Here is a 17397-nt window from a genome sequence, read left to right on the forward strand (position 1 = left end):
CAAATTGTGTTTTTGAAACATACCCCAGGGCAGGCAGGAAGACTATGGGGATAAAGTTGGTTCATGGTCCTCCCTGTAAGGTCCATGGTCCTCTCTGTAAGGTCCATGGTCCTCCCTGTAAGGTTCATGGTCCTCCCTGTGAGGTCCACTCCACTGAAAGGTCTGTTGGTTTCTAGTAAGGCTTGGGAATCTCTGTGACAGTTCAGACTTATGAAACAGCCTGGACATCTTTGAAGATGCAGAAGCCTTGAGTTAAGACTTCTGCAATCAGGAAAAAAAAAGAGTAGTGAAGATTTTTACCTAAAAATCAGCACTAAGAGCTTTGGTGGAAAAGAATATATATATATATATATATATATATATATATATATATATATATATATATATATATATATATTGTCACATTCCAAAGGATAACAATGCTATGTCATGCAAAGGGTTGTTTAGAATACTTTAAGAGACAGTGAGTCTGGGCATCACGATTGGGGAATCTACATTCTTTATCTGAAACCAAAAGCTGAATCCGGGCCACCCTAGGATTGTTCTCTAAGAAGACAGGCCTGAGCAGTCATGGAAATGGTCAGTAAGGATAGAGTTGGGGACAGTTTCTAAGGACAAGGGACTTGGAAGAGCTTAGAGGGCAAGTGTGAGCTTTGGCCCAGAGTGAGCTCAGAGCGTAATGGGAGTCTTTGTCTCTTGCCTTACCTAAGCTGAGGCCTCCATAACCCACCAAGCCGTCAACACGCTAAATAGGTGTTTTTACTATGAAGAAGTTGGATGTACTGTTCCCTAAACATTCCGACAGTAGACCATCTGATCCATCGATACCAATTGGTTGTTATCCGAAACTGGAGCATTCATGATTTGATTTAAGATGAAAGTCATGATAATATTTACCTTCCAGAGGGTTGTGAGGTTTGTAGTCTTGGCTGTAAAGTTGCTTTGGAGAAAGGGATGTTACACTGTGCAATTATAAATTCTCTACTGTAGCTCCCACATCTGGTTCAAAGGTCACGACAAGGTTCAGGATCCTAGTAGGGCCAGTGTCATTGCAGATGGAGGCCGCTGACACCTAAGTAGCAGTTTCTTAGCATTGTGTGGCATAAAACTAAAGGGCATGCTGGACCTTGGAGCCACTGTGAGTGGGCCACATAGAATCTTTCGTCTGGACAGTAAAATAGCTTTGCCGCCTCCATGTGTGTGAGACCACAACCATTAGCCCTCATAGTCTTCCCAGAGGGCCCCGGCCCTCCATCACTCTAGGGAGCCCATTCCTGAGAGCCCAGAGAGTTGTAGCCCCACTGGGCTCCCTACCTTTCTCAAGCACAGCCCTGTTTCTTTGGCTCCCCAAAAGACACACACACTTTAACACATTAGGGAAATGGAGCAGCCTTCAAAGCGGACCAGTGTGGTCGCCAGTGACTCATTGATGTGAGACCTTTCCAGGCTCACTGGCAAGGCCCTTCCTGGTTGGCCTGCCTCTGTGGAGTCACAGAAACCAAATTACTGTGGGTTATGAAGAATTAGCAGGTCATTTTAAAAGCAGACATACCTTCACCCAGACTGTGGTTTTTATATGCTCAGTCGGTGAGCCCCTGGGGGAAGGATCATTTTGGCTACTGGAAAAAACCATAGCTTATTTTTAATTTCTGGTTGTCAAAGTCACCACACGTGTGGTCTGTGGATGACCCTTGTCTGCAGAGTTGACGAGAGAAGAACAAAAGGTGGCTTGGAGCTCAGGGGACCCTTACCTAGAAGTTGCCACAAGGCCTACATACACTATCAGCCTCCCCCCCATACCTCCCCACACCCCCACCCCCCCACCCCCACCCCACCCACCCCCGCCTGTGTTTCTCAGAAACATCCCCTGCAGTGGTATCTCTCTTCCCTCCTCTGGAGATTTACCTGAATCCCAGCATCAGGAGCCCTGTACAATAATTCCCCACCCCGTAATGTCTGTCCACAGCTCACTTTGAGTGAAGCCCTTGCTAACCTCCCAGAACATGAGGACTGCATCTCCTGTATGAAGCAGCTTTCTGGTATTGTCAAGTTTTCTTTACTGTGTTTGATTTTTTTTTACACTGATAGATAAATAAATAAAATCCTGGTGTGTTTAAAATTTGCCCCGTTGCTTGCCTATCATTTGTCATGGCTCCCACCAGAACATCGAAGGAATTCATTCTGCCCCGAGGAATAGCTCCATAATTTTGTCTTGGCTTTTTCTTAAAGCCCAAGTATCAAAATCAGTGGAATTACCACCGAAGTCTCAACCCAAACACACTGCTGAGCCTGCTATGGTGCACTACTGGTCTCTGAGGTCACGGCAGAGTTCTAGATCCACACGTCCCTTTAAAACTCACTAGGGATTCCTGTGGACAGGGGTATAGACAGAATGGGAGCAAGGCCCCCAGAACAATCTTCCTAATCCACATTGCTTCACCAACCTCCCCTCCAACAGGGAGCCTTTGAGATGGGCAGGTAAGTCCTGGCTCTTCTCAACTGTGGATCTCTGGAACAGTGAGAATCTCAAGGTTGCAGTCATTAAAACACAGCCAAATTACATACAGTCTGTAGATATGGGGAGCCAAACTTCAGGTGAAGTGTGTCATCATGGGAGACTGACTCCCCAAAGAATGATACATTCTTGTCTTATTATCTGGTGTTTACTCCAAGACAACTGGAGGGGTATGGTCGGTCGGTCTAGCCTTCTGCCAAGCTCAGGTAAACTCACTCAAAGGCATGTAGAACCTAGGCCCACGGATCACGCAGGGCCAAGGATAACCATGAATGCATCCCAACACACAAGTCATCAACTTACACGTGAACGTTGGGTTTGATTTACTTGTGCAGTTCTTGGATGGGAACTCTGTAGGTGATACCATTGTGTCACAATGTCAAAAGGCTGGACACACATGTCTGCCTTGGGGCTTCTGCAGTTTGGATTTAGCAAGCTCAGTCCTAAGCAGGCTGGTGGTGGGGTCCCCCTCAACAGCTCTATTGCAGCAGTGTCAGCCCGCCTTTCGCTTTTAAAAATTTCAGCAAATCCTCCCAGTGCAGATGGGACTGGAGAGCAACCTAGCCTTGTATTTTAGAGTAAATCCCTTAAAAGTAGCTCTCTGCTAGTCAAAAAGCCAGACATCTGCAGGGACTTCCCTAAGGCCACTCCCTCCCAAGCAGAAACAGCTGGAGAGGAAAAAGGGGAAACAGGGAGGCCTTGAACCCTTTGCAAGGAGTTGGGGGAGAGGGCATTTCTCTCCAGCCTAAGGACATTAAATTCCTAGCTCCAGTGACCAGTGTTGCCTTAGAGGGGTGATGAGCCCAGCAAGAGAGGCCACCCCACACCTGCAGACTTCCCCACCCCCAACATCACTGTACACCCCAGGCCACCTGCAAGGCTGAAGGACCCAAACCTCCACCTGCAAGCAACTGCCACCTGAGGGCAGGGAGGCGAAGGACCAAGTCCCTTTCCCTCCAACTCGTCCTTAAAAATCCCAGGGCATTAGAGACCAGAACTCCAGAGTACCAGGAACAGCCTGAGGAAGGTTAAAGTGAGATGGTTCACCCAGGCCCTAAATTCGGCCCCTGGAGCATTCCCAGGCGGACGGTTGTTTGCATAAAAGCCAAAAGCCACTGCACCTGGGCTGGGGAGGCCCTCTAGGGAGGTGCTCCTTGGCTTGGGGGAAAGGGGGGAAGGAAGGTGTCATGGAAAGTCCCTGAAGGACACGGGTGTTGAGTTTGCTGCGGTTTTGTTTTTAACTCTGTCTTGACCTGTGAAGTCTGCAGCTGCCTCCCTGCCCCCCAAACAGCAGAGCTTCCCCCCATATGTAACAAGCACAAGGAAAAAGATCTCCGATGGAAAGAACGGAGGTTAGACTGCATGTGAGTGATGTAACCTGCCACCACCACCGCCCCCTACCCAGGAGTGAGGGGGCAGGAAGCCCCAGAATCTTTTTCCCATCAACCCCACCACCACCCCTCTGCCGCCCCCCCCCCCCCCCCCCCCCCGTCCCAGAAGAGCAGCCTAGTCAAATAAACCACCACAGGCCTGGATGGGAACCAGGGGGGCAGGTGCTACCTCCTCCCCGAACTTTGTCCCACCACCAACTCAAGCCCCATTCCACCCCCACTGGAATGACATTCTCAGTCTTTCTTGCGGGAGTTCCTGTGTGTGTTTGGGGGAGGGAGGATCTCAGCAAAGCTCCTGGGTATCTTGGTGCTGGGTACTCATATTCCAGTCTCAGCCTCACGACTTTCTGCGTGACTTCAAGTGCTTCACTTTCTGGACCTTAATTTTCCCTGGAGTCGTGAATCTTTCAGATTTCTTTGGGCTGGGACTCTTAAGTTCAACTTCAACCCCATCGCTCTAGTAAGACCTGTCCTCTAACAACAAAAACAAACCCAGGGAAAGAGAATCCCATTCCCGGTCCTTTCGCTACACCCCGGGGCTCCTAGAGGGTGGGCACAGGAGGTGAAGGGTATAGACTGACACTCTCCCAAAAGGTCACTTTCTCAACTGTTTGTGAGATTCTGGGACAAGAAGTAAGGGACAGAAGGTGCCAGAAGCAATGGATCTGGGGGCTGGGGTTCTCTACACCCCTTCTCTGGGTAGATACGATTCCCGGGGTCAGGGAGCCTAGGAGAGACAACGCTGTAAGTGCTCCGGAGAGGTGAAGGGGTGAGGCGAAAGGTGGGAGTCAAGGGGGTGAGGGAAGGGGCAGCCACATTTCTGAGAAACAGCCAGGCGTTCCAGCAGCCGGCAGATTAACCCCGAGCCTGCGGCTTCACAGTTCTCCCCTCCAGCCGCCCACGCCGCCCGGCGCCTCTCGGGGGTCTGCAGCCTCGACGGGGTGGTGGCCGCTGCGGACACGCAACAGATCTGGGGACAGCGGAATGGAGCCTAGGGGCGGAAGGTAAGAGCCGGAAGGCGTGGGTCGCGTGACACCCAGGGGTCCCGAGCGCCAGACCCCGCCTGCCCGCAGGTACCGCCCTTGCCCTCCCCACCCAAGTCCTCCTCTCCCAGCCCCAGCAAAGCGGGATCCAGAAGTGAAACCGCCGGGGTCACAGCCCAGCGCCGCGGCTGCGCCGCCCCGCGCCCCGCCCTTCCGGGCACTGCTGCAAGGTAGGAGCTCCCCGCGCCCCGGAGAGCAGCTTTGAAACGGGGGAGGGGCAGGGGAAGTGCGCCTGAACCAACGGGGGGAACCTCGGGAGGCGTCGCCCATAGTTCCGGGAATGGCCGCTGGGTGGCACTGCAGCCGCGTGGCTGGACTCGCTCGGGACCCCGGCGGGGACTCGCGGAGCGCCAACACGAGGTTGATGAGTGCACATGCTGGAACGGCGGTGCGCGCGGAAGGATTCGAGATGTGTTGTCACTCCAGGGGAAGGGTCCGGGGACCAACGGCGCGTTTTTGAGTTCTCCTCTTGCAATGTTCAAAAACAGTCAGGTTGTCAGCAATTGTATCGTCCTGTCGGCCAAGTTGGCCGCAGGAGGGCAGCGGTGGACGCCGGATCACCTTACACACATCTGTGTAGGTGGGACTCTGGCGTGCATGTGCTCTCCAATTCCAACCTGGTCTCACCAGTCTGGAGCCTCTCTTTATTCACTAAACCCACTCTAGGTCCCTTCACCTCCCCGTCGTCCCGTGGGTGGGATTGGGAGGAAGAATAAATACCAAGTTCACCCCTTAGATGCTTGGGCTGGGGCGACTCCACAGCTTGGGAGGAGGGAACCCAAAACTGTAAAATCTGTATACAAACTGATGACTGTAAGACAGCGGGGTAGACCAGAGTTGGCGAAGGTTGAAGATGCTGGGATCCTCTGGGGAAAGTGGGAAGGTACCCAGAAGAAGAAGGGGGTTCTACCATGTGCCGGAAGATGTGGCTCAGGCCTTAGAGACTGGCAGGTTAAAGGATGCACAAGCCTTCCATAATCACACGTGCGTGGTGTGCCCACATCTCACTACCACACAGCTTTCCCTGAACGCCAATCACGAGGCCATTTCCAACCACTGATGCTCTGCCCGCTGAGCCACTTTGCAAGCCCTCAAAACAATTTCGTTTGTTTATTTATTTATTTATTTAGAGGGAAGGTCACAAGCCATGGGTCTCTCCTCCCATCAGGTGGTAGATGCCATCCTTCATGGCTCTTAGCCCCCAGTTCTTCCCCCAGGGCTGAAAAGGATGGTGTCTACCGTCTGTAGCCTGGGCTGGCTGTTTCTAACTTTCTATGTAACCCCAGGAGGCTCAGTTTCCTACGTGTAAAGTGGAAGGCCTGTCGGTCTCGGAGATTCTGATTGGCTGGGTGACATAGAAGGGGCGTGCTCCCCTGCCTAGTAACTCGGGTGCTGAGGAGATGCTGGGTTTTCTTTGGGGACAGACTGACTCCTCAGACATGCTTAAAGGGTGGCTCATCTTAGCCCCTTTTCTGGGACCTTGGGAGGAATACCACTGGGCATCCATGAGCGGTATGGACTCCCAGTTCCAAACCTGAGCAGCAGGCAGTAAAAGAGCAAATTCCGGGGGGCCATGGCAGGCGGCCAGCTACGGAGAGCTCTGGTCTTTGCTTCAAGTCCTGCAGAAAAGCACTGAGAGCTGCAGCTCTTCCAGTATCTGGGCTACAGAGAGCTCTGCAGGGGAGGTCCCAGCGGTCGCACTGGGCACTGGAGTGTTAAAGGGTCTCTTTGCCTCTGTCAGGCCTGGCTCCAAGCTCCCCAGCCTGGCATTAGCCAAGCTGGGTTGTCTTCATCCCAAGTGGCCCAATGTTTGTTGAAGTGGACCCAAGTGCTCCTTGAAGTGACTAGACCTCTGAGGTCACCTCAAAACAACCTGACCGCTGAGACCCAGGCTACAGAGGAAAGTCTTTTCAGAAAGGACTGCCCTGAAGCTGAGGGCTCCCACCTGGAAGTCAGCTGCCCAGACCTGGCACCCAGAACTAGCTAGACATCCTGGCTCTCCTGCTGTCCCAGCTCATGGTAGAGCTAGGATTTAAACACAGACAGTACTGTGGCTGGCAGAGCATCTGCTCTGTTTACCTGGTACTTAGTCAATCTCAAAGGTTGTTCTATTTTTAAAAAGCTGTAAAATTTTTCAAAAGTATCAAGGGGAATCAACAAACCTGGATCTTTTTAAAAACGAAGCTGAGCTGGGCATAGTGACACATGCTTTTAATCCCAGCACTAGTGATTGGAGATGGAGGGGGCAGGGGGATAAGGGGTATGTGCCAGAGAGGTAGGGGGATATCTGTGAGTTCCAAGCTGGCTAGCCTGGTCTACATAGCAAATTGCAGCCCAACCAGGAATACAGTGAGACTCTTAGGAAGATCAAGATGTCATGTCATCTCCCTGTAATACTCAGTGAATCTTTCCCTTCTGCTTGACACCCCCTCCCCCACACTCCCTCTCCCTTTCCTCTGCTGGGTGCTTTGTATTTTTGTTGAGATAGTCTCACCAAGTAGCTCAGGCTTGCCTGGAACCTTTGAGGGCTGGCATTACAAAGTTTACATCACATAAGCCTTTTCAAAGGGGAGAGGGGTAGAACTGTCACTGGGTGGTGGTGGCACAAACTTTTGATCCCAGCACTTGGGAGGCAGAGGCAGGCAAATCTCTGAGTTCGAGGCCAGCCTGGTCTACAGAGCAAGTCGATGACAACCAGGGCTACACAGAGAAACCCTGTATTGGAAAATTTTAAAAATTACAAAAACCTAACATGCCATTACCATATGCTAAAAAATGTAAGCATATCCCTTAATATCGTGAGAGAATGTCCCCCAGTTGCTTGTGAATGTATTTTTACAGTGAGTTTGTGTCATTTGGTTGTCATGTCTAAATTTCTTGTCATTTCTGTCATTGAAATAGAAACTGAGCTGTCCATTCTGTTTCCCAGTCCAGATTTTGGTAGCTGTCCCCACGTGTCAACTCAGGTGTTCCACTGGCCCTTGTATTTCTGGGAAACTAGTTTGATGGAATCATGGTCAAGGTTGATTTTGGGTTTTTTGGGTTTTTTTTGTTTTTTTTTTTTTTCAAAATAAAATCCGCTCAGGGTTCACATTCTGTAAGCTGTATCTCTGCAACTGAAGCGGCGCGTGCAGGTGTCGCTGGATGTGCTTATTATAAGGTTGGATTAGACAAAGGCACGAAACTCTGGAGAAAACGCATTTTGGCTTAGCAGTGGGCATGCTTGCAGGTCACAAAACTCACTCTGGAAGTTGAAGGATGGGCTGAAGAGAGCAGACAGACTCAGGGCTGCGTCTTCATTCCCTTCCAGGCTTTCTGAGTGGGGGAGACTGTAGGGATAGAAAGCAGATCTGGGGACTGCAGAGAGGGAGAAGAGGTTGGTAGAAAACAGAGGCAGAGAGGGAAGTGAGACACTGTGGTGTCCATCTGTCTGTCCACCAATTAGTCCAAGACTTGCTGCTGACTCGTCTTGCTTTGGTTTGTGGGGAGAAGGGAGGTGGTGAGGCAAGGTCTCATATAGCCCAGGCTGGCCCTGAACACTTCTTCCTGCAGCTGCTGCCCAAGTGCTGAGATTCTAATCATGCATCACAGTTCCCACGCTCAGCTAGATCTAGGCTTTGTCAGAAAAGCCCAGTTCCTTGGGGCTGAATAGATGGCTCACTGGTTAAAGGCAGGTACTACTCATGTGGAAGACCTGAGTTTAGTTACCAACGTGCACATCAGCACACAGCTAACTGTAACTACAGCTTGGAGGGATCCAGCGCCCCCTTCTGGCCCTCTTGAGTAATTGCATGCACTCATGCACATACTCATATACCCACAGACATACACATAATTTTAAAAGTTAAAAAAAAAAAAATGAAAGAAAAGCACCGTCCCTTGTCCAGTGTCCATTCATCCATCTATCTGGCACTCTCTGATGCCTCAGGCTGCACCAGGATACCTGATAGAATTTGGAAGCTCTGAGGCAGCTAACACCATCTTTGTCCTCAGGGCATATTCTGGTTGACCAAGGCCTTCACCTCGGCTGGTTCTCTTGTCAGTTCTTGCCAGACAGGACTCATAGGTATATCAAAAAATAATCTTTATTGTCACTCGTATAAAATAGAGCAGATCAACTGGCCTCTCAGTCTGTACAGAGTGTGGGTGGGGCGTGAGACCACCTGGGCTGCCCCTACTCCTCTCATAATGCCCCTCACAGTAACAATGCCTCAGGAGCTTACCAAGGGGACAGGACCACAATGCCTCCCTTGGGGACACGAGTCAGGGATGGATAGGGTTGGGGGATGTTTCATTGCCTGAGGGAGGTAAAAAAAAATGGGAGAAAAGTGGGGGGAGCTCTTCAACTATTTACCACCCCACCCACCTGCACCGAGTCCACTGAACAGAAGGGTGGAGGCAACCCCATGGCTGTAATAGCTTTCGTGGCCTCAGAGGGCCACACGGGCACAGCAGTGGCGCAGCAGACAGGGCAGGATGCCTCGGTTCAGCTGGTGGAATTCCACCAGCTGCAGCAGGTCTGTGAAACGGGTCTGGCCATCATCCATGCTAAAGTAAAGGCAGCCTTCATCTTCGCTCTGTGGTGTGGCCAGAAGGCAAGTCAGGGAGTGGTCTCGGGCAGAGGAGCAGCCCGTGGGGCCAGCAATCAGCTCCCGTTTCTTGTACAGGGAGAAAGGAGGTGCACAGTGGGGCTTTGAGTCCTGTATCCCCAGGCTACAAGAACCCACATTGGGCGTAGGGGAGTTACTCACTGGCAAAATAAGATAATGCTTGACTTTCTGCAGATGGCACAAGGACAGAACAAAGCCCTGTGGGTTCCGCTGGCTCTCTCGGACCAGGAACACACTTTGGGGAGACAAAGCAGCATTATCGGGGATTCCCAATTGCAGCTGCTCTATTGCTGGTCCCCAGGTCTGTTACCTAGCCCAGCCCAGGCCAGCCCCTTACCCATCCACTAGGCCTTGTTGTCCAATTAGCCGCTGGCTTTCCTCCCGGGAGATGCGTCCATGAAACCAGGGCTGGGTGCGATGAATGGCTAGGGTAGGAGGAAGAGACGCTGATCATTCAGGGAAGAGAACCCCCACCCCCACCTCAACCAAGGCTGCTCAAAGTAGCAGCGCAGCCCAGCCCAGGGATGCTAGGCCATCACCCACCTGCACTGAGGCTTGACCCGGAGCACGGGGTAGGCAGGCTGAGACGGTGGTTTGTCTTCTTCTGCAATGGGAGACATGGAAGTCAGGGTGCCCTTGGCATCCACTGCCTCCTCAAACCTTCCCCCCACTCCATGAAAGCCCACTGGGAACCAGGACAGCAGAGGCACAGATGAGTGAAGACTCTTACCCTCCAGGCCTGGGCCTCCTCCATGGCAGCACTCAGAGCTTCCCGGGGGTTCTCAATGACACGCCCAGCATGGCCGGAGAAGTCCATAGCCACCAAGGTATTATCTGAGACACTCCTCTGTAGAGAGGACAGAATAAGAAAGGAGGGGTCAGAATGTCTGCCCTGAGTCTGTATAGCCACTTCTCCTATACCCCAGAATAGTACACTCACCAAGGGTGGAGACCCCAAATAGGACAGGCGCAGGTGACGAGACTGGGCCTGCTGATAATTCTTATATAGCTGTACCCCGTACTGGAGACAGGGGGGGGAAAAGAGGGCTTGAGGTTATGAGAGCCTAGGCTGAGCCTGCCCTTCCTGGTGGGAATTCTGAGATAGTTGGGCTGTGATGATCTCTTCACTGGGAAGCCATCTGAAGGCAGAGTTATGTCATCTCCACCAGGCAGGGCCAGCCCCACTGCCATTCCAGGGGTCTCACCTTGAAGAGCCGGAAGGCAGCCAGCCAGCAGGTCCGGCTCTGTTCATCCTCACTGCAGAAGATGTGGAGCCCCTTGTGGCCATTTCGAAGCTTGTTGGGCTGGGGAGAGGAAGCAGACTGTCTCCTATATGACTCTGTGCTCAGTTGCCATAGGGCAGGGAAGGGCCCAAGGACTATCCAAAAGTTCAGGTATAGGGAGAAGAGGCTGGGTTCCTCAATGTGGCACTCAGAAGCCACAGGCAGGACACTCAAACTTAGGTAGCTCTCACCGTCCCTGCAAAGCCCAGCCCAGGCTGTAGCCCTCACCTTGACACAAAAGCCGAAGTCGGTGGGCATCCCATACAGCTTGCGGCCCTGGGTCACCACATATGCACTGGACTCATTCACATCTGCCACGTACTGCAGGTGTCTGGGGTCCTAGGCAGCATGAGAAAGTAGGACTTGGTACTTGGTACAGGTAGAGCCTGTCTCCATAATGGTGTCCCATCAGGTAAGGAGATTTTAGGACCAGAGAGAGGCAGAACTATCCAAGGTCACACAGCCAATAGAGGCTGCGGTGGCTCAGCTGGTAAGGAGCCCAGCACCCACCCAAAGAGCCAGATGTAAGTTGTACATCTAATCCCAGTGTGAGGAACAAGAGGGTTCTCAGGGCCCACTGGCCAGGTGGCCTAGCCTAATCCATGAGTCCTAGGTCCCAGTAGGGACCCTGTCTTAAAAATCAAGATAGATAGTTCCTAAGATCCACCTGAGGCCGACTGCTGACATTCATGCATACACACACAGAGAGAGAGAGAGAGAGAGAGAGACAGAGAGAGAGAGAGAGAGACAGAGAGAGAGAGAGACACACACAGACATATATACACACATACACAAACATATCCACACAGAGGCACGGGTACACACAGACACACACACAGAGGCACGGGTACACACACACACAGAGGCACGGGTACACACAGACATGCACACGCACACACAGATACACACACACACAGAGGCACGGGTACACACAGACACACACAGAGTCACAGGCATACACAGACAAACACACACAGAGACACAGACATACAGACACACACAGAGGGACACATACAGACATGCATACAGAGGCACACACACGTACAGACACACACAGAGACACACCCCATGAGAAAATATACACAAACACACACACAAGCAGAAGCTGATTCAAGTCACCTGTCTTTTCTGCTGTCACTCCTGGGGTAGGTGACCCAAATGGGTTGGGGTAGAAAGATGCAGGCAGGGCCTGGAGACAGCCAGCCCAAGGGGAGGGAAGAACAACTGAGAGCCCCCTGGTCTGAGGTGGAAGGGTCTAGGAGTACCAGTGAGGAAGTTCGTGACAGGCTGGAGCTGACCCCTCACACCCTCACCTTGGAGGTGCCCTTGGTGGAGTAGTAGAGGCCAGATCGCCGCAGAAAGCAGAAGAATCGTTTCCAGAGCTTTCGACCTGACCCCCGGCCTGATCCCCGCAGCTGCAGAAAGCCCTGGATCTCAGGGAAGCTGCCAGCATTCAGAAAGTTCTGAGGACAGAGGTGAGCAGAGCATGAAAGGCCGGCCTCCTCTCAGGCCTGGGGAGGAGGTGCTGCACCAGAAATGACTGTCACAAATTCACAGGCAAGGTCACCACAGTGGGGGAGGGGACACCAACCAACACACAGATTACACAGGGCATGGTGGCAGGGGGGTGACATACTGGATGACTCTTAGAGGGATTGTGGCTATGTGGTGAAGTGAGGGATAGTGGTAAGACCTTACCTGGATGAGGTCTTCATGGGATATGCCTGTTTGTGCATCCAGACAGCTGGAGACCATCTTCTCTGGGAACAGGGTGTGCTGGGGAAGAAAGAAATGAGGAATCAGAACTCAAGAATCCAAGCTGGGGGTCCAGAGGGTGTGTGTGTGTGTGTGTGTGTGTGTGTGTACCCAGCTTCTCCTCTCACACTCACTGGAGGGCTCTTGAATAATTCATACTTGGCGAAGTTTTTACGGAAGATGAAGCGGCTGTCTCCACCCACAGGCCAGGCCTCCTGCACCTCCACCACAAACTCATGGTCCTCCAATCCCCGCTCTGGGATCAAGGGTGAAAAACAGGGATTGGTAGAGATTAACTAAGCCTCAGAGATGAGCCACCTACTGGCCCAAGATGGAAGACATGACCCATAGCTCTTTGTACCTCAACTCACCCAGTGCCAGATAGGGGTGGCACTCCACCAGGCCCCAGCTCTCATCGCTCAGGGCGTGAGCTCGCTGCACCAGCATCTCACACACGTGGCGAGCCGTAGCGCCCGCTGCCACCTCCACAGACCGGCAGGCCCCATCTTCACTGTACACCTTCACCACCTATACCCCAAGAACTGCAGGTGACTTGGGGAAAGGCAGCAGGGATTCTACTCTCTGACTTACCCTGTCCTCAGGGGCCAGGATACTCCCCCTCCTGCATCAAAGAGGCCTGTCCCCACCTTTCCTGTTTCCAAAACAACTCACATAGAGGCGACTGGAGTCTCGAGGAAGCAACCCCCTTGCACCGGAGGAACCCCCAAGAATGGGTTTCTGTGAAGGTGGGCTGCAGAGTTCAGGGAAGGGGTTGGGGATGGAGGGTAGAGAGGTCGCCTGAAACTCCTCTTCTCGAAGTTTCCTATGGCAACAAGTGAGGGATAGAAGCCCCTGTGTGTCAGCCAGCACTGGCTGGCCTCCCTGTCCGCTGACCTGCCTACCAATGCAGTCCCACTGCCCCATCCTACCTGTTGCTCGGGATGGGCAAAGGCTGCGACCGCTTCACATCCCCTGGCGAAAGGTTATCAGGGGGCGGAGGAGTCTCAGGAGGGGTCCCAGGAGTTGCACACACATCTTCTGGAGAGCTGCTGAGATGAGATGGGCTCAGATCCAGTTCCATGGCACCTATAAAGAAAATGCCAAGCTGCTGACGTCACAGGCTGCGGCTGGTTCCTTCAAACTGCGGCTGGCTCTGAACCCTCATATAACAGGACGTGCGTACTTTATATGGAAGCGTGTGTGTATGTTCCCAGTGGTTGTCAGGCCAGTGCTTGGCCTCAAGTTCAGGAAGATTGGGCAGGCTCCGTGCCTCACACCCCTAGCTACAGCCACTGGGTCAAGGCAAAGGTTGTTCATTTCACTGGGCTCTGCCCCAGATTTTTCCGGCACTTTGCCGTCCTGGCACCTCATTGCCAGATGCAGTTGTCAAGCCTGTTGTGGTAGCACCTGGCTGGGTGACGAGTGATGCTGAGAGGTGGGGTGGGGAAGGACAAGAATCAGGAGGGCAGGACAGTGTGCCGGAGTTGTGGTGGGAGCAGAAGGCCTACCCTGGAGGCTCTTACCCCAGCAGCCTCTAGACTGGGTGCCTTTCTAGAGTCCTCATCCTGCCCAACTTTTTCCCAGAAACCTCAATGCTAAAGCCACCTCCTACATATGAGAAATCCTCTTGGACTTGCCACACTCAGCCGTGTGCTGGGAACTCTGCCCCCATTACTGTGCACCTGTCTTCTCCTTTCCTTGGTCTGAAAGCACCTGGCATACACACCGGAGTGTCACCTATGCCTTAGCACCCACGGGTACAGAGATGATAGAACAAGTAAGGACAGGAAAGACCGGGCAAAGAGATCTTGGGATGGGGGAGTTCCAGCCCCTTCCCTGCAGGAACCAGCCAACCCTTGGTGCTGAGCCTGGCAGGGCCAAAATGCCAATCCTAGCACCCTGCCTGGTCTACAGACATCCTCACCAGAACTGTGAGGCTGCCCAGGATACCCAGGGTTCCCTCCAACCAGAATAGGACAAACACTTGACCCTTCCATGAGGGCATGAAGGGATCTGGGGGACAGGTGAGTCAAGGCCGGGCTGGGCGGGACAGCTATGCCCCAGGCTCTCCATTCAACCTTGACTCATCCACAGGACTTCCTGGCTGAGAAGGAACACAAACAACCTGCCTCTGCCCTCCATTCCCGACTACCCAACCTACAGGTAGTCTGGGAGTAAGGGGTGCGGGCTGGGGAGAGATGAAGATGTGAGGAGGAGCCTGTGGCTCCTCTGAGGTCACCCTCCCCGCCCTTGGCCAGTGTCCAGCCCAGGTGGGAATAATCATCTGCCCACCTCTAGTCCTGAACCATCTCCCTGTCCATAGCCCAGGAAGGAGAGAGGAAACACCCGGCCTGGATCCAAGGGCCTATCAGGATTGGAACCCACCTCCTGGTGATAGACAAGCAGCATTCAGCCCTGCCTGGCCTAAGGCTGAAACCTACAACTCTCTTTGCTGTTAACTACCCCCAAGATATATGATGGAGATTATGTATCTGGTCCCAGAGACTTCGGTGTATTGCTCTGTTGAAGGAGGGTCTTTGAACACATTCTGGGATGTCCTGACCTGCCGGGTACCACCAGGTAGGAGTGGAGTTAAAACACCCAGGAGGACAGGCAGGCAGGCAGGCAGGCAGGAAAGCACCCCCAGGAGAACCAAGTAGAGCAAGCAAGACACACCTGACACTTAGCATCCTCAAGACACCAAGCAAGGGACATCAACACCCGGTACCCACCTAATCTCCCTTTTCAGGCAGAGATGGGAGCGAGCATCTGCAAGGGTGCCCCTCCCTCAAATGGAGAAAACAACACCTAGTTAGGCAGGTGTTTGAAAGGGGAGGAAGGAGATTGAAGTCAGATTAGTCTGATGTCAGAAGCTCAGGCTCAGGCTAAAATAGGGTCAGCTTCCAGATCCCTCCACCGAACCCTTCAGATGGACAGGACAGTCGTTACTAAAATTTGAGATGAGGCAGGGGAGCCTGCTGTGGGGCTGGCAGCCCTTGCCCAAGAGATGTAAATCATTCAAACTAGAGCCTAAGCAAAGGTTCGCTGGAGAAACTGGTCCCCCAACCAATCTGTCCTCTCAGACAGGTGACTGCGAACTCTGGCTCTCCAGCTCCAGCCCCACCCTCTCTCCTACCCTCCCTGCCGCCTTGTTTACTTCCTGAATCTTGCCCCACCTAGAAAGCCCCAAGGGCGAGTGGCAAGGCCTACTGTTTGGGGCCAACTGCAAACAAGGCCACCATCCACTCTTCACAAGCTGAGGGGAAGGGTTGGTGGGGCAGACAATTGAGCTGGTGGCCTGGGCAGCCTGAGATCCGGTTCTGGTCCAGCACAGGAAGCTAACACCCATCAGGAGTTGGGGAGGGAAGAGGGGGCTTAGCCTTTCAGATACCTGGACCAGGTGAGGAAGTGGGAAACCCTTAGTTGACCCGAAATTGATGCTCCGCCCACTCTGCCAGGAAAAAAAAACATCCAATGGAATAAAGCGGGGCGGGACAACTCTTTTAATGTTTAATTTGGGAAGAATGCTAGAGTTCTCTGTAGAGTTAATCATTAGTTTGCCTTTGGGGAGAACACATACACACACACACACACACACACACACACACGCACGCACGCACGCACGCACGCACGCGCACGCGATATTGGGGGAGAACAGAGTACAAGCTAAACAACTCACAACCCAGAAGGCATTGCATTCTTGAGGGGACAAGGGAGGGAAAAGGTTGAAAATACTGTCACTTGGCCCTCAGATGCACTCGTCTCCATCCTGCCATGGAGACCCAAAGGCGGACCTTCCCCAGCATCAGCCTCCTCAGACAGGCCCACATCCCCCACCATACACTGTCTTCCAGGCCCTGAACTGCAGACCTTCACACTGCACCCACCCCTCTAGCTTTCTTTGTCCACACTCATTTGCAACCAGGAGGGGTCCTCAGCCGGCTGGGCTTCGAGGAGGGACCACAACGTGGAGAGATGGAGTACCAACTACTGCGGGAGCCCCTCTCCTTTACTCCCCAGACTGTAGTAAGCTGAGTTCAGTTAGGTATTGAAGGGCAACCTCCGATCAGACACCCCCTACTAACTGATCTTGGATAAGAAGAACTAGTTTTAGCCGAAAAGTTAAGATTTCAGGTGATCGAGAGACCTTACCTCCCATTCACGAATTCACTGGGAGAGAAGGTGGGAACGTGAGGGGCTCGAGAGGTCTCAGGAGCAAGATGAGGAAGGGGAAGGATTCGAGATGCCAAGCAACATGCAAACAAGGCAGCGCAGAGAGCATCAGGAGAGTGACCCTTTCCTTAGGGACCCAGACCTAACTTGCATCCCATCCCACCCCACCCCCCAAGATAAAGTTCCCGCTTCCGTCTTTACCCAGACCTTAGCTCACCTGCCTGAGGCCACCGGTTTAGGGAGAAAGACTCCAAGGCCTTAACTACCACCCCCCCAACCCCCACCCCTTTCCCCACCTCTGGCCTGACCTCGCCAAGAGAGGGCGGTCAGGGGGAGAGCTTGGCAGCCTCCGAGCCATCTAACTGGGCAGCAGGCCAGATCCGCTCGAAGCAGGCACAACCTGAGGCCCGCGTGAGGCTGGGGGTAGGTGCAGATTGAGACCGATCTCGATCGGCTTACCTGGAGCAACTCCAGCAGAAGGAGCCGGACACAGGGCCCAAAGTCTAGCTCTGTCTAGAGATCCCAGACACTTGGGTTTGATTTCGAATCCTCTCTCTCTTCTCTACAGGTGGTAACCCGCCTTTGGAGGTTGAGGCGGGAGAATATGGAGCTGAGCCCTGCGTATCC

General features: G+C 52.9%; 1 protein-coding gene across 3 annotated transcripts; it reads right to left on the reverse strand.

The window, feature by feature from the left end:
* Positions 1 to 9016: 9016 nt before the first annotated feature.
* Grb7 (growth factor receptor bound protein 7) lies at positions 9017 to 17373 on the reverse strand. Of its 3 annotated transcripts, none has more exons than XM_034507686.2 (15): positions 17230 to 17373; positions 13527 to 13683; positions 13270 to 13420; positions 12969 to 13125; positions 12732 to 12853; positions 12541 to 12618; positions 12156 to 12305; positions 11071 to 11181; positions 10765 to 10863; positions 10500 to 10580; positions 10290 to 10406; positions 10103 to 10163; positions 9897 to 9984; positions 9701 to 9794; positions 9017 to 9526 (listed from the first exon to the last, which is right to left on the reverse strand). In XM_034507686.2, the coding sequence occupies exons 2-15, from the start codon at positions 13676 to 13678 to the stop codon at positions 9380 to 9382; spliced, it is 1608 nt and encodes a 535-aa protein (XP_034363577.1). In that variant the 5' UTR covers positions 13679 to 13683; positions 17230 to 17373; the 3' UTR covers positions 9017 to 9379. The 3 variants fall into 3 exon arrangements, with proteins under 3 accessions (XP_034363577.1, XP_076791953.1, XP_076791954.1); XM_076935838.1 differs by having other exon boundaries at positions 9017 to 9607; XM_076935839.1 differs by lacking the exon at positions 17230 to 17373 and adding an exon at positions 16988 to 17010 and having other exon boundaries at positions 9017 to 9607.
* Between the last annotated feature and the right edge of the window lie 24 nt (positions 17374 to 17397).

This window comes from Arvicanthis niloticus, chromosome 6 (assembly GCF_011762505.2).
Source record: "Arvicanthis niloticus isolate mArvNil1 chromosome 6, mArvNil1.pat.X, whole genome shotgun sequence".
In the NCBI taxonomy this organism is placed as follows: Eukaryota; Metazoa; Chordata; class Mammalia; order Rodentia; family Muridae; genus Arvicanthis; species Arvicanthis niloticus.